The sequence below is a fragment of the Alexandromys fortis genome, unplaced genomic scaffold (genome assembly GCF_014885135.2).
Source record: "Alexandromys fortis isolate MF-2015 unplaced genomic scaffold, M_Fortis_MF-2015_v1.1 scaffold_7, whole genome shotgun sequence".
NCBI classification, from domain to species: domain Eukaryota; kingdom Metazoa; phylum Chordata; class Mammalia; order Rodentia; family Cricetidae; genus Alexandromys; species Alexandromys fortis.
In genome coordinates this window covers 14,224,673-14,244,640 of record NW_026067920.1, presented here as the reverse complement: position 1 = coordinate 14,244,640, position 19,968 = coordinate 14,224,673, and the positions used below count along the sequence as shown (strand labels likewise).

The 19,968-nt window shown below is 41.7% G+C and overlaps 1 protein-coding gene across 7 annotated transcripts in view; it reads left to right on the top strand.

Moving 5' to 3' along the window:
• The window catches only part of Cobl (cordon-bleu WH2 repeat protein), a 227,738-nt gene that overhangs the window by 64,445 nt on the left and 143,325 nt on the right, over positions 1-19,968 (top strand). For 5 of the 7 annotated variants that reach the window (XM_050141262.1, XM_050141259.1, XM_050141261.1 and 2 more), the window contains exons 2-3: positions 8,494-8,697; positions 17,894-18,104. In XM_050141262.1, the coding sequence (XP_049997219.1) occupies positions 8,494-8,697; positions 17,894-18,104 (415 nt within the window). Of the gene's footprint in view, positions 1-7,852; positions 7,871-8,493; positions 8,698-17,893; positions 18,105-19,968 lie in introns of those variants that run through there. The other 2 variants (XM_050141258.1, XM_050141257.1) reach the window with 2 other exon arrangements.

The following is a 19,968-nucleotide window of genomic DNA, read 5'->3' as shown; positions in this document are numbered from 1 at the left end:
ATGGGAGCAATGCCTTGTGTGTTGGGATTGCTGAGCCCTGAGAGAGGGTCTAACAGGATTTCTTATTTGGAGGTCCCTGAGAGACAAAAAAACATGTTTACAGGAAGAAGATTCGGTATATCTTGTTTTCAAGAAGTTTCATGGCTTTGGTTATATATTCAGTGAAGGTTTTGTCCCTAGAGGCATTGAGGAGCCCTCGGGACTAACTGGGGCCTGCCTCAGCTCAATTGCCTGTCATCAGCCTAGGGCATGTATCTCCATCTCTGCAAGTCCATTTATTTCTCCGTCGTGAGGAGACACAAGATCCTGACATTATGTCTGAGCCACATGGAGCTTTCACAGTGGGTATAGTTCTCAGGGAACCCCAATTCTGTTTACAATGTTTGGCCATAGCCTTCATTAAAGAGGATGTATCTGATTGTTTGCTGGAAACTTTGTCAAAGGGTGGCCCTAATCCAATCCCTTTCCCTGCAGGGTCCGAGTAACCTAAGACAGGGAAGAGGGCCTGCATTTCTACCTTAGCTATGGGTTGTTTGGTTTTGAAAAGTATTTGAGGCAGTGTAGTGTGCATAGCAGCTAGTGCAATGCCCAAGTGTTATGAAGAGCGTGGGGCCCCTTTGTTCCTTCCCGCCCGGCTAGTTTACACCTGAAATAATCACACAGAAAATGTATTAATTAAATTACTGCCTGGCCCATTAGCTCTAGCCTCTTATTGGCTAACTCTCACATCTTGATTAACCCATTTCTATTAAATCTGTGTATCACCACGTGACTCTGGCTTACCGGCAAGATTCTAACCTACGTCCATCTCAGGCCGGAGATTCATGGCAACTGCCTGTCTCTACTTTCTTCCTCCCAGAATTCTGTTCTGTCTTCCCCACCTACCTGAGTTTTGTCCTATCAACTAGGCCAAGGAAGCTTCTTTAATAACCAGTGAAAGCAACACAAATACAGAAGGGTACCACCCAAGGTTCAGAAACACTGCATCTGGAATTCTGTTATTCTAGCTGTGTGCCTGTCAGAACATTGACCAATCTATTGGGTCCTTAAGGGCCTTATCAGATTGGAGAGAGGAAACTTATCACATGAAATTGCTGTGAGGATTGGAAACATACAATGTTTAGCTGGGGGTGGTGGCACATGCCGTTAATCCCAGCACTCGGGATGCAGAGGCAGGGAGATCTCTGTGAGTTCAAGGCCAGCCTGGTCTACAGAGCTAGTTCCAGGACAGGTTCCCAAAGCTACTGAGAAACCCTGTCTTGAAAAAACCAAGAAAAAGAACAAAAAAGAAAGAAAAGAAAAGGAAGGAAGGAAGGAAGGAAGGAAGGAAGAAAGAAAGAAAGAAAGAAAGAAAGAAAGAAAGAAAGAAAGAAAGAAAGAAAGAAAGAAGCAATGTTCAGTTTGATGATGAATTCATAAATTTCAGGGAAATGGTAGCTAGTAAACAGGCTGTTAATGAATTGTAGATGCAGGAGTTGGTGCCAGACATTAGGATGCCTCTTAACTTCTTGGCACATGACTGTACTTGGGGTGAGAGTGGGGTTCCTGAAACCCTTTGTGTAAAGTTGAGCATAAGACAGTTGATCACAGAGGATTTATTCCTATAGCCACTCTTTGGCACAGTGGTTTCTGAGCAGTCTTCCCTGGACTTAGCACTTTGCTTGTCAGTGAGAAACCAGAATATTGAAGTCTTTATTTTTTTGGAATTGCTATCTAGAGCTATGGCTAGTAACTGACACCCAAACAGAACAGAGACAGTTTATTTTGCACTTAAAGGCTCCCCTCCAGGAGGAAGCAAAGACAGGAATTCAGAGAGACCTTCAGGAGAGAACGGAAGCTCCCATGTGGCTGTGTCATAAACAGATGCTGATTTGCTTCTTGATGTGATTGGCAGGCAGGCAGCTCTACCTGGTTCCACTAAAATGTTATATGAACATGTGCTATTTAGCATCAGCTAGGCAGGATATCTGGCTTGGTAAACTGCAGGAATCACAAAGTTCTTGTTTTTCCGGGGGAATTAGTGTCAGCAAACCTTTAACTTCTATGTCCATGGATCCTGGGTGTCTCAAGAAATTTTATGACTCTATGTCTTCAGTTGGTGTCTCTGATGGAGAGACAGAAGAAATACAAAAGTAGACACCCTTTAGATGCTGGCCTTCAGGCTACAGAGAGGTGGGAGAGGCATGAATTTTCCATGTTAATTCTACAGATCCTGAACTCCCTCATCCTGGGCCTCATGTAGTCTGAGTGACAGCCTTTCATCTCCTGTGGAATTTGGGTTTAATTCATCTGTCTGCAGAGATCCTGAAATTTGCAGCTTCTGGACCATTTAGGCCATGTCTTTATAGGTCCTTTAGCTTTCAGGGGACAGTTTCAAAGCACTCTTCTCTAAATTGAAATAAAACCCAGCTGGGAGCCATGGACTGATGAGAAAATTAGTCAGTACCCAGGAGCTGGGTTGTATGATGGTCCCACATCATATGAAGCCACAGCCGATGACTTGGAAATGCCAGAAATGTTGTCCTATGTAATAAACTTTCCACCTTGTAAACAGTTCCTGCCAGGCACACCCACCGTTTTAACTTGGAGAGCTGGGAAGGAGTTGTGTGCTAGTGATTCATCCCTTGAAGAGCCCTGGCGGGACCTACCTGGTGACAGCTGATCAGCACCTGTCCTGGGTGTGCCCAGGATGGGCCAGGCAAGGCCCTAACCCTTAGAACGTGGTGGCACTTGGGCAGAAACTTGGCCCTCTCCTGTGTCCCATACCCTTGACTCTTAGCTTCAGCACATGGACGGTTTGCATAGATCTGAAAGAGCCATCTACTTGGTGGAGCTCATGGTTGTTCACAGCGCTCTGTCTCAACTGCAGTGATTCTCTCTGTGCCATTCAAAAGTGAAGGAGGCTCTTTATCATTGTGACTGTGTGCTTTTTTGTTTGCTTGCTTGCTTTTCGAGACAGGGTTTCTCTGTGTAGCCCTGGCTGTCCTGGAACTCCATCTGTAGGCCAGGCAAATCTTGAATGCAGAGATTCACCTGCCTCTGTCTTCTGACTGCTGGGATTAAAGTCGTGGCCACCACACCAAGCTAGGACTATGTGCTGTCGAGGCCATTCAGAGAAGCCATGCCTGCAAACATGGAGAAGGGAAAGAAAGTCAAATTTGTACTAAGGCTGTGTACATCACCCACACTAGAAATATCTTCTCCCTAATGCACACATCCTTGACAAGCCTGACTACAAAATATCTGCACCAGTACATTGTCCCTTATGGAAGATGGATCAGGAGGGAGCCAGGATTGAGACTTGATCATATTCTATGCACAGCCCGCCCCTTCCGTCAGGATTCCCTCCTGGGGAACTCATCATGCTACCTCTGACCTCATAAGAGTTTAAAATCTCTCCCCTCTTCCTCTTCAGGCTTAGCACCCTTGCTTCATCAGATAGGCTGCTCATCAAACCTGCTATGAACATAGATGGACAAATATACCTAGTCAAGCCTCTTTTATCAGTTCTTTGGCATCTATATTTAGAAGGACTTGCTAGTCATGTGATAATTGCACCTAATTTTAAGGAGTCACTTTCCTGTCTTCTGTAGTGTCTGTGCTACTTCAGAGCCCTAGTAGCAGTGCGTGGGTGTTCCATCTCTATAGTGTACTAATTGCTTTTGCCAAATGAAATAAAAGTTGTTGCTGTAATAATGCCATTTCGACATTTGATTACAATCCATACACTTCAGCTGTTAGGACTTAACTGGTCAGTGACAGGCACAGGGCATTTTCAGCTCCCTATGGGGTTTCAGGTCGAGTCTAGAGATGTGGAGACTCTTCATCTAGGTCGTGGGTCTTTCCCCAGGCCTCTCTCTCTCAGAGATGAGCACTCAGAAACTGTGGTCTTCAAGAGATGTGAACAGGACAAAAGAAGGGCGAGGGCAGAGTGCTGTGAGGTTCATACAGATGGGGCTGCTCCAAACTGCCGACTAGCTGTTTGACAAAACTGCTGACCCTGGGAGAGCCAGGAGACAGGCTGAAGACCAAGACTCCAAAGGTGTGGTTATCAGTATAGTCTGCTGGGACGGGGATGGCTGATGTCACTGAGATGGAAACTCCCTCAGTCGCTTGAATGGACACAGCTGCCTTTGCTGAGAGTGTGTTCAGTGCATTGTGGTGTTCCTTCTTTAACAGAAATAACTAGAAATGATATTGTGGTTTTGAAATGTTCTATTACATGTGCATACATATTGTGTATATACGTATACATATATATACACACACACATACACCACTGTCCTGAGCAAATAGCTCTACTGAGTACTTACAACCTTCCAAGTTGTATCAGGCTGTAGTCAGTGGGTTCTGCCAGGTAGTTTGTGGCGTATGCTGTGAGGAACAGCCCTCAGATCATGTTCCCTAAATGCTGTGGAAGAAATCTTAGGGCGGTGTAAATGACTGGAAGGGAAGCTGGTTATGTGACTGGAGGTCGTGAGGTTCTGGGCAACTGGGCTCATGAGCACAATCTGGTGGATACAGGGGTATCACAGGTATCTAGAAGACGGTGGTGGATTGCTTTTGTGTTGAGTAAAGGAAGGGTTGAAACCATTACCTCACGGTAGGACTGTGCTCCTGTGATAGCCCAGAACACTGAGATGCTTCCTGCTTGACTCGGCTCTGCTAAATTGGAAAAGGTATTTCTTTTCTGAAAGTTACAAAATAAACAAAATTGTTTTTGTGTAAGCCCCTGTGGGAGGTAATTCATTGGCCGGACTTCTGTCTTGAAGTTGGCTAATTTGTGAATGTTTCTTTGTGCTCATCTTTTTAATCTCCAAGATGGGATTAACAACTGTCCTTCAAAGAGACTCAATAATGTAGTGGTTAAAATTTCGGACACTGTGAAAATTATGTGGGTTTGAGGGTAGCATAGCTCTACGTCTTTGTAACGCTGGGGAAATGTGCCCCTTTATTGTCTATACCATAGGAAAAGTCTTTCCCTTAAAAGCGCCACAGATAGAAATATGAGTTAAGAAATAATGGGCTCTCTGATAGTCATGATTTTACTTTATTTTTTATTTTTAGATTGTTTTTTCATTGTTTTATATAGCCCAGATTTGGCATGAGACTCACCGTGTAGCTCAGGCTGGCCTGGAACTTGCCACCTTCCTACCTAAGCCTCTTGATTGCTGAGGTTATATGAATGTGCCACTATTTCTGAATGTTTTTTTTTTTACTTTTATGTCCACAGATGAAAAGAAATAAGCAATAGTAATTAAAATATAGCATAACATACAACTATTATATAAATCTCATGTTTTTATTTTTTAAGCAAATTTATAACTACTTACATACCACAGCAGAGAGTGCCGTTCCTCAGTGTTGTTAACTAGGGTGGGGACATCTGGAAGTTTACAGCCACTTCTGCATCCCATTTACTGCTTGTTCACATTTCTAAATGATGGCTCATGTTTTACAAGGAACACACATTGCAGTAGCAAAGCACATGTCATATCTGGCATGGCCCAGACGCCACCACTGGTAACTGTGTCTTTCTAGACTGTCATAGGAGCTATTACTAGAATGTAGCCCTCTCTAAACATGTTCTCCAAAGCAAATATTTTGAAATTTTTAATTTTTAAAAAATTACTTTAAAATGTTATTGTTCCTTGAATTTTAGATTTTTAAATGCTGGTGCCAGTATACTATTATAAAATGATTTATTAATTTTTATTGCTATGTTCTATTAGTTATTTAATTTATTGGTTGGTATGTGGTTAGATTGTTGGTCCACCATTAGAAAGTATGGCAGCATATCTCATAGGACAGTCTCACAAGCTTCTTGAGAAAGAATTTCTAAAAAAATAAAGTTTTCTAGAAGCCTATCTGGCTATCTTTGAAACCTCATGCTAAAATGCCTACAAAGGTCATTTGGGTAATAGACCTCAGGATGGGTGGAGGGCTGTCAGGGACTCTGTGTGGGTTTTGGGGTTGGGGCTGTGCCGGGGGGGGGGGGGGGAAGAAGCAAGTTCCTGCCTCTGCCTGATACTGAGTGATTGTGGGTCTTCCAGTGAGGTCCAAATCAAACTGGGCTGCAAAATATTTTTAATCGGGAAAGTGATTTTTGAATAAATAGATAGTTATTAAGTAAATTGTGAAGGTTATTATAAAGCATCCCCCAAATGAGAAGTGCTGAGTAAATTGTGGCTACAGTTATTATAAAACACACAGGGTCTTTATGAATTAAGACTCCTGTATATAAATTAATGCCTGTTCATTTGCAAAGATATGTACATAGTTTTATATATGCTTATAAACACATTTTTATTGATTATATTGAGCTATACATTTTTCTCTGCTCCCCCTCTCTTCCTCTCCCCTTCAACCCTTTCCTCTGGTCCCCATGCTCCCAATTTACTCCGGAAATCTTGTCTTTTTCTACTTCCCATATAGATTAGATCCATGTATGTCTCTCTTAGGGTCTCATTGTTTTCTAGGTTCTCTAGGATTGTGAATTGTAGGCTGTTTTTGTGTGTGTGTGTGTGTGTGTGTTTTGCTTTATGTCTGAAAGCCACTTATGAGTGAGTACATATGATATTTGTCTTTCTGGGTCTGGGTTACCTCACTCAATATGATGTTTTCTAGATCTATCTATTTGCCTGCAAATTTCAAGATGTCATTATTTTTTTCTGCTGTGTAGTACTTCATTGTGTCAATGTACCATATTTTCCTTATCCATTTTTCAGCCGAGGGGCATTAAGGTTGTTTCCAGATTCTAGCTATGATAAACAATGCTGTTGTGAACATAGTTGGGCACATGTCCTTGTGGTACAATTGAGCTTCCTTTGGATATATACCCAGAAGTGGTATTACTGGGTCTTGAGGAAGGTTGTTTGCTAATTTTCTGAGAAATCGCCATACTGATATCAAAAGCAGCTGTACCAGTTTTCACTCCCACCAGCAATGGAGGAGTGTTCCCTTTACCCCACAACCTCTCTAGCATAAGTTGTCATCAGTGTTTTTGATCTTGGCCATTCTTACATGTGTAAGATGAAATCTCAGAGCTGTTTGGATTTGCATTTCTCTTATGGCTAAGGATGTTGAGCATTTCCTTAAGTGTCTTTTAGCCATTTTAGATTTTTCTCTTGAGAGTTCTCTGTTTAGGTCTGTACTCCATTTTTTATTGGATTATTTGTTCTTTTGATGACCAATTTCTTGAGTTCTTTGTATATTTTAGAGATCAGTCAGTACTCTGTCTGCTGTGGGGTTGGTGAAGATCTTTTCCCATTCTGTAGGCTGCCATTTTGTCTTGTTGACTGTGTCCTTTGCTTTATAGAAGCTTCTCAGTTTCAGGAGGTCCAATTTATTAATTGTTTCTCTCAGTGTCAGTGCTACTGGGATTATATTTAGGAAGTGGTCTCCTGTGTCAATGCATTTAAGTGTACTTCCCATTTTCTCTTCTATGAAGTTCAGTGTGGTTGGCTTTATGTTGAGGTCTTTGATCCATTTCGACTTGAGTTTTGTGCATGGTGATAGATATGGATCTATTTTCATTCCTCTACATGTTGATATCCAGTTATGCCAGCACCATTTGTTAAATGTGCTTTCTTTTTTCCATTTTTTAGTTTTTTCTTCTTTGTCAAAAATCAAGCATTCATAGGTGTGTGTCCATTAATACCTGGATCTTCAATTCTAAATACATTTTTCTATATAAACGTATATGCATGTACACATGATGTATACACATTATCATATATTCAATATTTGAAGTGCATTGCTAGCAGCCTTCCTCACTATATGGAGTGTCCAACAGGTGGATGTCTTGTTGACAGGGACTGGGAATTTCCTCCGAGGTTAAGTGAGAATTCCAGCCGCAGTTCAAAATAAGGTAAAAAGAAAAACAATGGGGTTGTGTGTACTACCACTTACATCTCTTTGCTACCCACAGCCACATCCATGCCAGCAGTTGTATTGATGGGACTGGACTAGAGTTTTCTGAATAATATTAGATGGCTCAATTTGGTCTCAGGGCATCCAGTATTATAGATTCATAGATCCACCTGTTTACATCTCGTCCTAGTTCCTGAGCTGGAAAGGAAGGAACTTTGCAGATAATTAGGGATGACCACCTCCTTACTAGTGATGAGCCAGCATGTATAATCCAGAAAGGGTCAGACCAACAAACTCAGCTGAACACACCTATACCTTGACCAGGATGGGTAGAAAATAAGACATGTTGCTTACAGATGGGTACCACATTCTTAGGATGTTTCTTTTACAGAAACACTTTAAAAAAATACTTATCATACTGTTTATTTGAGAGTGCTTTGTTTTTACTTGCCTGTGGAAGATATTGTCTGTTAGTACTGGAGACTGCTGACATAACTGCTTTGAAAGGTCTCCATAGCTTTCAAGGTGTTTCTGAAGCGAGCCATGAATGCTTTTAAGGATGAATCATCTGGAGTCAAGTATAAAACCCTCATCTAGTGTTTCTGTGTTATAATTTTCAAGAAAGAAGATGAAGGCCCGTGCTCCACCACCTCCTGGAAAGCCTACTTCCCAGAATGTCCACAGTGACCAGAAACTGCCTCATGATTCTACACTGGGTTCCCAGCACAGCCTGGTCCAAATGAAGGAGTCACTACAGAACAGCACCTTAGACATCACTGTGGTTCTGCCCAGTGGACTGGAGAAACAGAGCGTGGTCAGTGGAAGGTAAGTTCCCGTGTACCTCCTCACATATGTGGGAAGAGAAGCAAGAATGGTGTGGGCATGTCCTATTTAGTTCCATGTTGAATTTGATTCAGGTTAAAATGCCTGCCATGAATTGGTCCGAGATCACAGCCTTAGAGATTCAGAAGTCCCACTGGAAAGTGTGGCCCCACTGACCCAGGCAGGCTCTCTGGAATCTTTAGGGGACTCAGAGCTAAAAAAGCCCATCCTGGTAGAGTTTGGGCTTAGAGAAAAGTGTAGAGATACATACATTTTACAATTTATTTTATGTGATAATTAAACAAAATCTTGATGAGTATTGGTTCCAGCCTCAATATCTACCCACAGCTGGAATTCTTGTGTTCTAAGATACCATGCCTTTAGTTGTAATAGGGAATATCACATTGTTTTTGAAGCTCTTACCGCCAGCACAGTGTAAGAAAATATTTTTCAGTAGGGTTTCTCTTTGCAGCCATTGTCACAGGTGTAGGAAGATCTTCACATTAGCTTCAAAGCTAATGCCTTTGGTGGCATTTCCCCAGGCCCAGCTCAGAGACTGAGTTGTAAGAGTTTCTATGTGTGTTTAGTTGTTTTATAAAGCAGTCATAATCTTCAGCACACATTATCTACAAAGTAAGGAGTTTGTTATACTGTCTTATCATAGTTTAAACACTATTTTAGAGTGCATGCTATTCTGCCAGTAAATATACATTTACCACGTTTATATTTTCTCCAAGTTGATAGTTACTGCTTTTTCTTCTCTTAGCTTGTGGCAGATGGGTAGTAATGCATGAATCTTCTTTGACAAACACAAGGAAAGATGGGGTTCCTTCCAGAGAGTAGAAATATTTCTGAAAATCCTTTCAAGTGGATGCATTGTGCTCCCTGTACCTTCAGTTTCTTCTTCCCTTTAGAGCAACAGTTATCACCGTTACAGTTTGTAAGATTGCTGTGGAGTCTAGGAAGATCCTTATAAATTATTCAGATAACGTTCTCTTCTTTAAACAGAGAAACTTAGAGTCAGGAAGAGCCAGCCTCGGCCTGGAGGCCTCTGTCCCTGGGCCACCCTCTGGGAGCTACAGGTGAAGGCATGCTTCACTGGATGTCAGATTCCTCACTCTTGTTGGCTTTTTTGTTACATTTTTTTTTTCTCGTCTCCTTCAGCAATGGCTTTAGCAAAGAGCATGCTCATGTTGCCCTCAACAGCGGTTTACAAAACATAGCCAGCCCTGAACCTTGTATTTCCTGATGGACAGGAATCTACTAGAGAAAACAAGCTAGTGACTGACTGCCTATGACCCCATTCTGCAAATTATAGTTTTCAATTTTTTTTGAGCTGCTCTGGAATTTAAAACCGCACGTAAAAGTCCCTATCTGTTCTTAAATATTAAGACATACGGATGGGGTTTGGAACGGTTCCTGACTAAGGGAGAAGGCCTGGCAGGCCTTTAGGAGTGGAGCTGCCAGCTCCCTGCATGGCGGGTGGGAAGGGAGCCAGCAGCCCCATTGCTTTAATTGGGAGCACAAGTGAAGAGAATATCTTTGAAGACACAGTACCCTCAGCCCCGGGGGAGCTTCATAAAAGGCTCTTAAGTGTTGACAGTGTTGGGCTGTGTCATTTTTGTGTAGAAAATTAGTCACATCCACATTGGTTCACACAGCTAAGGGACCTCTGGCAGGGAAAGGCAATGTTTCTTTCTCCAGAGCGGAGGGAATTGCTCCCAGTGTTGAGTCCTGTGATTCCACCCGTAAGAACGATCATACCCTAAACAACACAGAATAAACAAGTTTATACCTGTGCAGGGAATTCCAGGTCACGAGCCTTGTAAAGCGGTGGAAGGACTTCCACTTCCTAGTTATTAAGCTTATGGCAGAGGCTATTAAAGAACATCATTATGAAAGGAGTTTCCATACCCAGTTTCCCCCTCCTCCTCCCTTCTTCCTTCCCGCCTTCCCTTCCTTTTAAATAAAGGACACTGTCTTTTCTGTAAGGAAGTATCAAGATTGAGGGTCTGACATTTAAACTGCAAAGAGTGTGCTGTCCTGGGAAAGGAGGAGTGTTTTCACAAGCACACAGCTTGATAGTCTGCAGAGGGTACTGGGCTTGTTTGGACGGTGGTCCTATTCCAGGCCTCCGGAGGGGAAGTATCATTTTGTGGGCTCCTGATAGGTCACTAAATATTAAAATGTTCAGTTATCCATCAAGCAAAATAAATAAGGAATTGCAAACTCATGCGAGTCTCTGGGAAGAGGGTTTCTCAGCCCACAGGGGAAAGTGGAACGTTTGCTGAGCAGCCCACATAAGGAAGGTCCATGTTACAGAGTCTAAACTGCCTGCCGGGCCATGCAGTGGTTATTCTGCAGCCTACACAGATTATAAGAAATCTGACTTTGCAGTGCCAATTTTCTTCAAACCCCAGGAACAACAAACATGCTGAGTGGCAAGTAGACTATAGATGAATTTCTAAGACAACCAGAATTCCTTATTCTGAGGGTAGTTTGTGTCCAGGTCGGCCACTGTATATCCTCTGAATGAAGATCACATAGAAGACACCTGCCTCTCCTATAAGCTGGACACAGAATGCAAAAGACCAGTGGTTCTCCACCTGTGGGTCTCAGTTGCTTTGGGGTTGAAATGACCTTTTCACAGGGGTCTCATATCTATATACTGCTACATATCAGATATTGACATTACGATTTATAACAGCAAAATTACAATTATGAAGTAGCAACCAAATAATTTTATGGTTGGGGAGTCACCACAACATAAGAAACTGTATTAAAGGATCACAGTGTTAGGAAGGTTGAGGACCACTGCTCTAGGCTCCGAAGAAGGTAACTTCTAGCACACGGGTGAAAAACAGGAAGACAGAGTTAAGAAAGGACAAGAGTTACTGTGGTCAGAAAAGGGATACCTTTGGGGCAGAACTTGTCCACACCTGCTCCCATAACCCACATCATATGGGATCGCTTCTGGACAGGACAAACACCAGGCTTCTCTGCATTCCCAGCTTAAGCTTATCTCCTCTCTTCAGATGAAAGAGTCCAGCCAACATTGCTTTCAGATGGTTTTCTAGTTCAGTTGCCTTAAGAATACAGGCTCTCTCCAGATAGCAACTTGCACCTCTCTCTAATCCCAAATTATTAGACCTTTTATGGCCAGGCAGCAACTGCATGGCCCCGAGAGATAAGTCTCCGGAATTTTACTACATCGTTCTGTCTCTAGCCTTTGTTAACCAGGACCCAGGCTTTCACAAAACTGCATTCTTCCTAGAGATTCCAGCCTCAATCTGAAACCCTGCCTCTGGCCATCCGACCTCCCTATTGATGTGCCTCTTTGTGGTCTCCTATCTTGTTCTTAACTGTTTCTGTGTCCTGTCCTGGTGAAAATCCTCAGTGCAGACTGTCTGCCAAGGACCTTGATTACATTTTGCCTTGCCTCTTTGATGCTGCATGAACCTGTCAAACTGGACTTTCTCTCAGGATTTGTATTATTGACCTTGTGGTATGCCTTGCCCAGAGCTTGGGGCCACATGCTGGCCTTGGTCCATGTAAGAAAGTAGGGCACATTGGAACAGTTTGAGATTTGGCCAAGCCTGTAAATTCAGTTTGTTTTAAGACTGCCAGGATATACCTGAAAACACTTTGCATGCCTAGCACCCAGTTACCGTTCATTCAGCATAGGTTCCAGGTGTGCATGGCATGATACTCAGTATCAGGACATTTTAAAGGTCAGCCCCTACACCTGTGGCATTGACACCACCAGGGAACAGGTAAGAAGTATAGGTTTTTCAGCCCCACCCAAGCCTGGCTGAATCAGAATGCCATGGGTGGGGTCCACCAAACTGTGTCTCCACAGCCCTAAGGTTCAGACAGGATCCTCATCAGGAGATCTGCTGACAGCAAGCTCTGGGCAGTGCCCTTGGCCAGGCACTGTGTCCTGACTGTGCGCTTGGGCTCTTCCTGGCCTGATGCCATGAGGAAGGAGACCCGAGTCTATATAGTCTATAAAGAGGCCTCATCATCTTTATCTCCCAGACAGAGTGTCTTCAGTGCCTTCCCATCTGTCTCAGGGAATGGTATAAGAGCAGGCTGTGATCTAGACAGAAAGTCCCTTCAGTCCAGGAAGGCAGTTAACTTGTGGCCCCTCTGGCTTTGGCCTGCTGACCTCTGAGTGACCCACCAGCACAGGGATAGTGATGGTGGTGGCACAAACCCTTCATTTCTTGTTTAGTCCCTTAGTAGGACTCTGAAAACAGTCATTTATATGACTTTATATGCTTTATAGCAGAAGACCAGTTTCTTATTGAAGTCACTGAGTCAGAAAAAAAATCGATTTTTGAACTTTGTATACATTTAGAAAAAATATGTGTGTGTGAAAAATAAATATATTTCATATATTTATATGAAAACATTTTTTTCTTTTCCCCTAAGATAGGGTTTCCTGTCCATCTTGGAACTCACTTTGAAGGACAGGCTGACCTCAAACTCTCAGACATCTGCCTGCCTCTGCCTCCTGTGTGCTGAAATCAAAGGCCACCACTGCCTGGCAGAAAGCAACGTTTTTAAGAGAAAGAAGTTTGTAAAAATTCTATTCACTTTTCAAGTTAATAATTAGAGTGCCCAGAAACAGTTTTATCTGTGTTATGAATGTTAAACGGTATTGTGGGGCAGCAGAGAGCAAAGCAGCTGAAAGCAAAAAAAAAGCCATGGAGGATCAGTGGGAGGAAAAAATTAAGAGACTGACAGTTATAAGTGAGCCCTCCAGCTCACCTCACTTGATTTTGTGAGGTGGTTACTCCCGCTTTATGCAAGAACTTTTACTCTTCTATTAAACTTGTGGCTTCACCTTAATTCTAGATGGGTGATTAGATACAGAAATGGTACAGAGGGAGATGTTGTGTTTTATTCAGATTCCTGAGTGTTCCTATGACATCATCACCTGGGCATGATCTCTAGCACTTTGTAACTCCCTAACATTCCTGACTCTGTCTTTGACTTTCTGATTGCTGAGTTTCATTCCTTGGGAGTTAGGGGAAACTGTTTTGCAATTCAAGAGTCTGATGTCACTTGCTGAGAGCAGGGTGGCACTCTTTCACATACCCTGTAATCGTCTGCCAGAGCAGTATACAATTCACATGGAAAAGAACAGTGAGCTGTCATTTCCTTAACAAACCGTGGCATGGAGCCTGCATCTGAGCTGACAATGTTTAGTGTCTTGAAGGTGTTTATTCAGTGGAGTCTCCAGCAACCATCTAAGGCAGACTCTAGCCTAATGCTCTTCCCCTGGGGAAACTGAGGCACAAAGCAGTGCGTGCAGGTGGTTTCCGTGGGTCAGAGAGGCCACATATAGTGATCTTAGGATTCCACACAACCAGACTATATGAGTACCACGAAAAGAACGCTGCCATGGTAGACGCCATTCCCCCACCAGAGGATGATGTCAGGACAGCTGTGGACCAGGCACCAGGACTTCTCTAGATCATCTTGGGGAGGATGAGAGGCCAGGCTCAGCAGGTTGTGAGAATGATGAGTGACCAAGCAGCCTTGCCTGCCTTTGGAAAACTCTCTGTGGTGCAGATACAGGACTTACTAAGACCGTGTGGAGGCATACACAGAACACTCAGTTAACAAAGTCATCAGTTCTTGGTTCATAGACAACAGGAGGCAAGCTGGGATTTGATGGATCTGTAGTAAAATCCCACAGGGACTGTAGGCAGCTAGTACCTCTGTTCACTGTGAAGCATTGCTACTATGCAGAGAACTGTCTTTCCCTACCTGGACAGGTTTTTCCAGGAGGATCAAAGGAGCTTTTAGAGACCCGAGGAGCTTCTAAGAGTTTCTCAAATGCCACCAAGTAGCAGTTTAACAGGTGTGCTAAAAACTGGAAAAATCCTGGCTCCACTCACACGCTGTTTTGAGAAATACATAGTGGTAAAATCACAAGTCCTGCCAGTGAGCGTCCTCTTTTAAATAAAGTGTCAACCCCCTCATGACACATAGTAAATTTACCCAGCATCTTGTTTTCTTATATGCACCCAGGTTCCTATTACAACCAAATCAGTCCTCAGAAGAAAACTCCCTCAGGGTTCTCACAGTGGTAGTTGACTGGGGTGGGCAGCTACTAAGACTTCTGTCCTATCTGCCCCCCAAACCTCCTCACCTTTCTATAAAAACTGATCTGTGCTGGGTACAGGTTCTAGCCACCAGGAAGGCGTGGGAACCTGTTTGCTTCTCAAGACAGAGTTAGTAATGACTCTGTGTTCTCTGAGTAGCATGCCTAGTGAGCCATGTCTAGTTTATTGTATTTTGGGGGTTTAGGGTTTGTTTTTTTGTGCTTCTCCCTCCACTTAATGGTAGGTTGAAGTAGGTGGGTTATTGGTTGTTGATAACTGCTTCAACCCTCAAATGTTGAAATGTAGTTTCAGTTTCCTCAGGATGAAGCACTCTATGGGAAAACTACTTTTTTTTTTTTTTTTGTGATTTGGGAGGGTGGAAGACAGTATTTCAGAGGGATTAGGCCAGGTGATATTAGAATGTCATAGAAAGTTGAGATTTGCACACTGAGTGATTTGCTTCGACCTAATTGATAAACACTGTCAATACATAGAGTGGCATGTACCGGTGTTGTTAAGGCAAAAGAGGTGTGCTCTCTGCAGTGGAGAAAGCCCCAAACCTTGCATGCTCCCTTTTATGGCACTTTGCATTTCAGATACGTTTCTAAGGACTCTGACTGTTCTTCAGACACCAATGTTTGAATGACAGTAGTTACTGACTGTGTGCTTTTTGTGTTCTTTGATAGTTTGTATTCATATGTTTATATGGTGTAAATAGACTCCCCCGGTGTGGTTAGCTGAGGCAGAGCTGGAATCAGTATCCTTCAGCATGGGTATAAATTGAGTCCCAGCACTACCAGTTTGTAGAAACCCCAGAATGCCTCTTCCTATTGCTCATACTAGAACTAAGTGTGAATCTATAGTAAGTAGCCCTAGACTGCCAGAAAGACAGTGAATAGGAAGTTAGTATTATTTTAAAGATTTAGTTCCATTTTAGTGCATTTTGCTTGCACGTCTATTAAATGTATTGCATATGTTCCTGGTGCTACTTAAGGCCAGAAGAGAGTGTCCTAGAACTGGAGTTACAAATGATTGAGTCACCACAAGGATGCTGGGAATAAAATCTAGGTCCTGTACAAGAGCAGTAAGTGCTCCTAACCACTGAGCCATCTCTTCAGCCTGATGATGACACCATTATATTGTTCCATTACAGCTTATCTTTCCACGGTGCCCGTTTCAGAGTAGTCAAGAGTTGTGCCCATGAGCTTCACCTCTGACTTTATTTTATTTTATTGAGCCACCGAAAAGAAAAACCTAGCACCAAAGGATTCAACAGAAAATCATTCAAAGAATAACAAACCAACGTTTCTTAAACTCCTCAACAACAGCAACAAAGAATGGATATCTCCAAATATCAGCACACCACAGGCTGCCATCCAAATGAACCAGGGCTGAAAAAAATAAAATTCAGAAAAATACCAGCAAAAAAAAAAAAAAAATACAGGGTTATTTTAGTATTTTTTTGAAGGGATTTCTTTTGTGGAAGGCTTTGCTATAATACATGGTACGTGGCAGTGTGTTTTCTCTTTTGACTTTAAGTTCTGTTTAGGGAGAGCAGTGAGTGTGTATCCAAGCTGGAAGAATCAGAATTCACATCCCGGCTTATCCTGCTCATTCCTTAGTGTATGTGTGAGTGCTGAAGGTGTCCTGGTCCTTCCTACCCAATGTCTGGGGGAACACAGGGTACCAGCTTCATGTGAGTTATTGTCGTACTGGTTGGCGCGTGCTGTTAGCATCTTCTTAGAAGGAAGATGTGGTAAGCGTTGCCCTGGAGATGGTCTTGAGTCTTTCTTTGGATCAATCAGATGTCCTGGATGTTCATTAGGTACAATAAATGGATGAATAAATGAATGCGGAATGGAGCATTTAGGGGACTCTTTTGATATGGGATATGCTCAGAGCCAAGGAGGGAGGACCAGTAAGTGTTGTTCTAGTCATCTGTAATATTTTCTGAATTAAGCATGTACTTTGTGCATTCTCCTTCATTTTCTTAACTCTCTCTCTCTCTCTCTCTCTCTCTCTCTCTCTCTCTCTCTCTCTGTGTGTGTGAGAGAGAGAGAGAGAGATTTCTTATTGTTTTGAAGTAAGTTCTTAGTATCTATTATGGTTAGAGATTTTTAAATCATGATATTGAATTTTGTAAGATATTTTTAATATGAATTGAGATGTATATATGTTTCTGTGGTTAATTTTGATGATATGATATATCACATTATTTATTGACTTGTCCTTATATATTGAACCAGACTTGAATTCTGAAAATAAATCCCATTTGTTCATGGGACGAATCTTTTTACTATGCTATTGAATTATATTTGCTAGTATTTTGTTGAAGATATTTTTCCTCCCTGTTTGTTTTGGATGGCAACCTGTGGTTTGCTGATATTGTAGTAGGGAGATTGTTAATTCTTTTGTTACTATTTTTGACAAGTTTAAGAAACATTGGTGTGTTATTTGATTATTTTGTTTAATTTTCTCTTGTACCTTTTAGTTTTAAGTTTTCCTTTTTGGTGAGGTTTAATTTGGTGAGGTGATTTGATCTCTTTATTTGTTATTGGTATGTTCAACATTCTCATTTCTCTTTGATTCAATCTTGGTAGATTCTACCAGTTTCTATTTGTTAGCTCATTGTTCATCAGAGTACTTATCAATTTGTTTCAACTTAAAATTTAGTCTTTGAATACTTTATATTTACAAATAACCGAAAAATCAATGCCATAGAACCATAGCTTGTATAGTTTTTGCTTCTAGAATTTAGATAGTTAACCTAGCAGATCCATGGATTTAGCTAGAAATGGAACTCTTATTTTCATCTCTTATGATTTCGAAGGGTTGCTAAAATTTTATTTTTCTTTTAGTAACGTTGGTTAGCATTGAAACTGTTAACACGCCATCATATAACCATGAATAAGAACTCAAAGTTTTTAAATTGCTTTTGTCGTCCTTGTCCTCTTCCTCTTCCTCCTCCTCCTCTTCTCTGGGCTTTCTCGTGCATTCACTGTCTGTCTGTTCTGCCTTACTCAGCTAGACAGAAAGGAGCCTACAGCAGTCTTGATAACCATGATTTGTCTTCTCCTTTTCAGCCATGCAATGATGGACCTCCTGGTTGACCTTTGCCTTCAGAACCACCTGAATCCTTCTCATCATGTCCTGGAGATCTGGTCTTCTGAGACCCAACAACCCTTGAGTTTTAAGCCAAATACTTTGATTGGGTCCTTGAATGTACACACTGTACTTCTGAAAGAAAAAGTCCCTGAAGACAAAATTAAGTCTGGCCAACCCAAGGTGCCTGAGGTCAGTGGTGCATGTGTGTTGTCTGAGGATAGACAGATTTGTGCACAATGTGCAGGAGTGCTAGCAAGGACAGGCTTGTTCTTGGTTTGAGTACCTAACATACAGTGCTTTATTGAGGTTTCTTCTTCCATGCCAAGTGAAGGTAGGTACTGACTGGATTTGCTACAGGAAATAAGAACTTTCCAAATTTACTAATGATTATTGTTGTAATATTGATCCTTTCTTATTATACAGTTGGAACTGTTGTAGGGCAAGGTATCCATCAGAACTACCTTGGAGATGGAAGTGTTCCTAAATCTGCATTTCCCAGCATGATAGTCACAGGTCCTATGTCACAACCGAGCACTTGAAATGTGGCTGTATAATCAAGAAATTGATTTCTCAGTTTTACTGAATTTTACTTAATTAATTGGTGACTACTTTCTTGGCACACATCTTTCTAGATGTCTTTTAGGCCTAAGAGTCAGAGCTTTATAAAAGAGTTTACTGTCTGGGAGTGGGAGAAAGGATAGGCCCTTTGGAAAATTTTAATTTTTACTTTTTCCTATTTGTTTTTGGTTCTGAGAGAGGAGAGAGAGGGCAAGACTATGAAGTTGGGTGTGTACGGAAGTAGATTGGATCTGGTAGGAGCTGGGGGAGAGGAAAGAATATGATCAAAATATATTATTTAAAGATAGTTTTAGGAAAATTTAGGAATTTTTTTAGATTGATGTGTTCAGGGAATATCTTAGTTGTCATTTTACTGCAGCCATTAATTATCAAGTAAAATTAATCCCAAATTCTTAGAGTGCTTTGTAATATGGTTTTAAGGATGGTCTTTAGGCTCTAGTTAAGGCAGTACTACCTGAATCAGATTCTTGGAAGATATACTCAGCTTTCTTGCTTTCAAAACTGGCAGTTGGGCCAGTAATTTGTCTCCTGTTAATTTCTAGTTTTTAGTGATTAGTAACATTTAATTGGTGCCTGTCCACACTAAATCTGTGAGAGAATCTCAAATTATGCCTCAAACAAAATCTGTACTTCATAGAGAAAGGACCTCTTTATATCCTGTGGCTTTTCTTAACTGCCTAGACTCCACCAAGAGTTAAGTCCAGATTATGTCTGTGGTTCCTCTTGGAAAAACCCAGGCTGGAGCAGTGCCCCATATTTGCCCTAATTTACAGTTCGTTCAGTCCACCAAGCCTGCCACTCAGAGCTCAAGGGGACCAAGACCTTTACCTGTCATTCTTCTCACAAGCTACCTTGACCTTTGCAAGGTCTTTGCACCCTGTGGAGAGCAGTGAGCCTGAACTGAAGTAGTCCACATGGAGCTTTGACTCCTACAGGTTCCTGATGGGACACTTAGTGTCACTGTAGGTACTTATAATTGTTTTTCTGAGTATTATATCTGGTATTTGAAAAAGACTAAACCTATTTCTGGCTTAATATAACACATCTGTACATATCTCATGTACTTATAGTATATATAATGCCTTTATATAAAAAATATTCACATGTTTATGTGGATATTTTGACTTCTTAAGCAAGCATTTTTGCTTTGTGAGACTTAGTCTTAAGACTATTCATAACATTTACAGAGAGTTTTCTTTCATGTGCTCAAGTCTAAGCAGAATCTCCGAAAGGTTGTACACATATAGGATTTGAATTTCAATGCCTCGCTGAGGTCAGTTTCCCCTATTGTTTAGTAGTTGCGAATTATGAGAGATCCTAGCAAACATCTAATATTCCGTATATTTATTTTTCAGTATTCATTATGTTATTTTTTTCTCCCAAACCCACCAACTCTGTGGAAGAATGACCAGGGGCTGGGAAAGTCCTGCCATACTCAGTTCTAGAATTAAAACAGAAATGAAAGCAATTACAG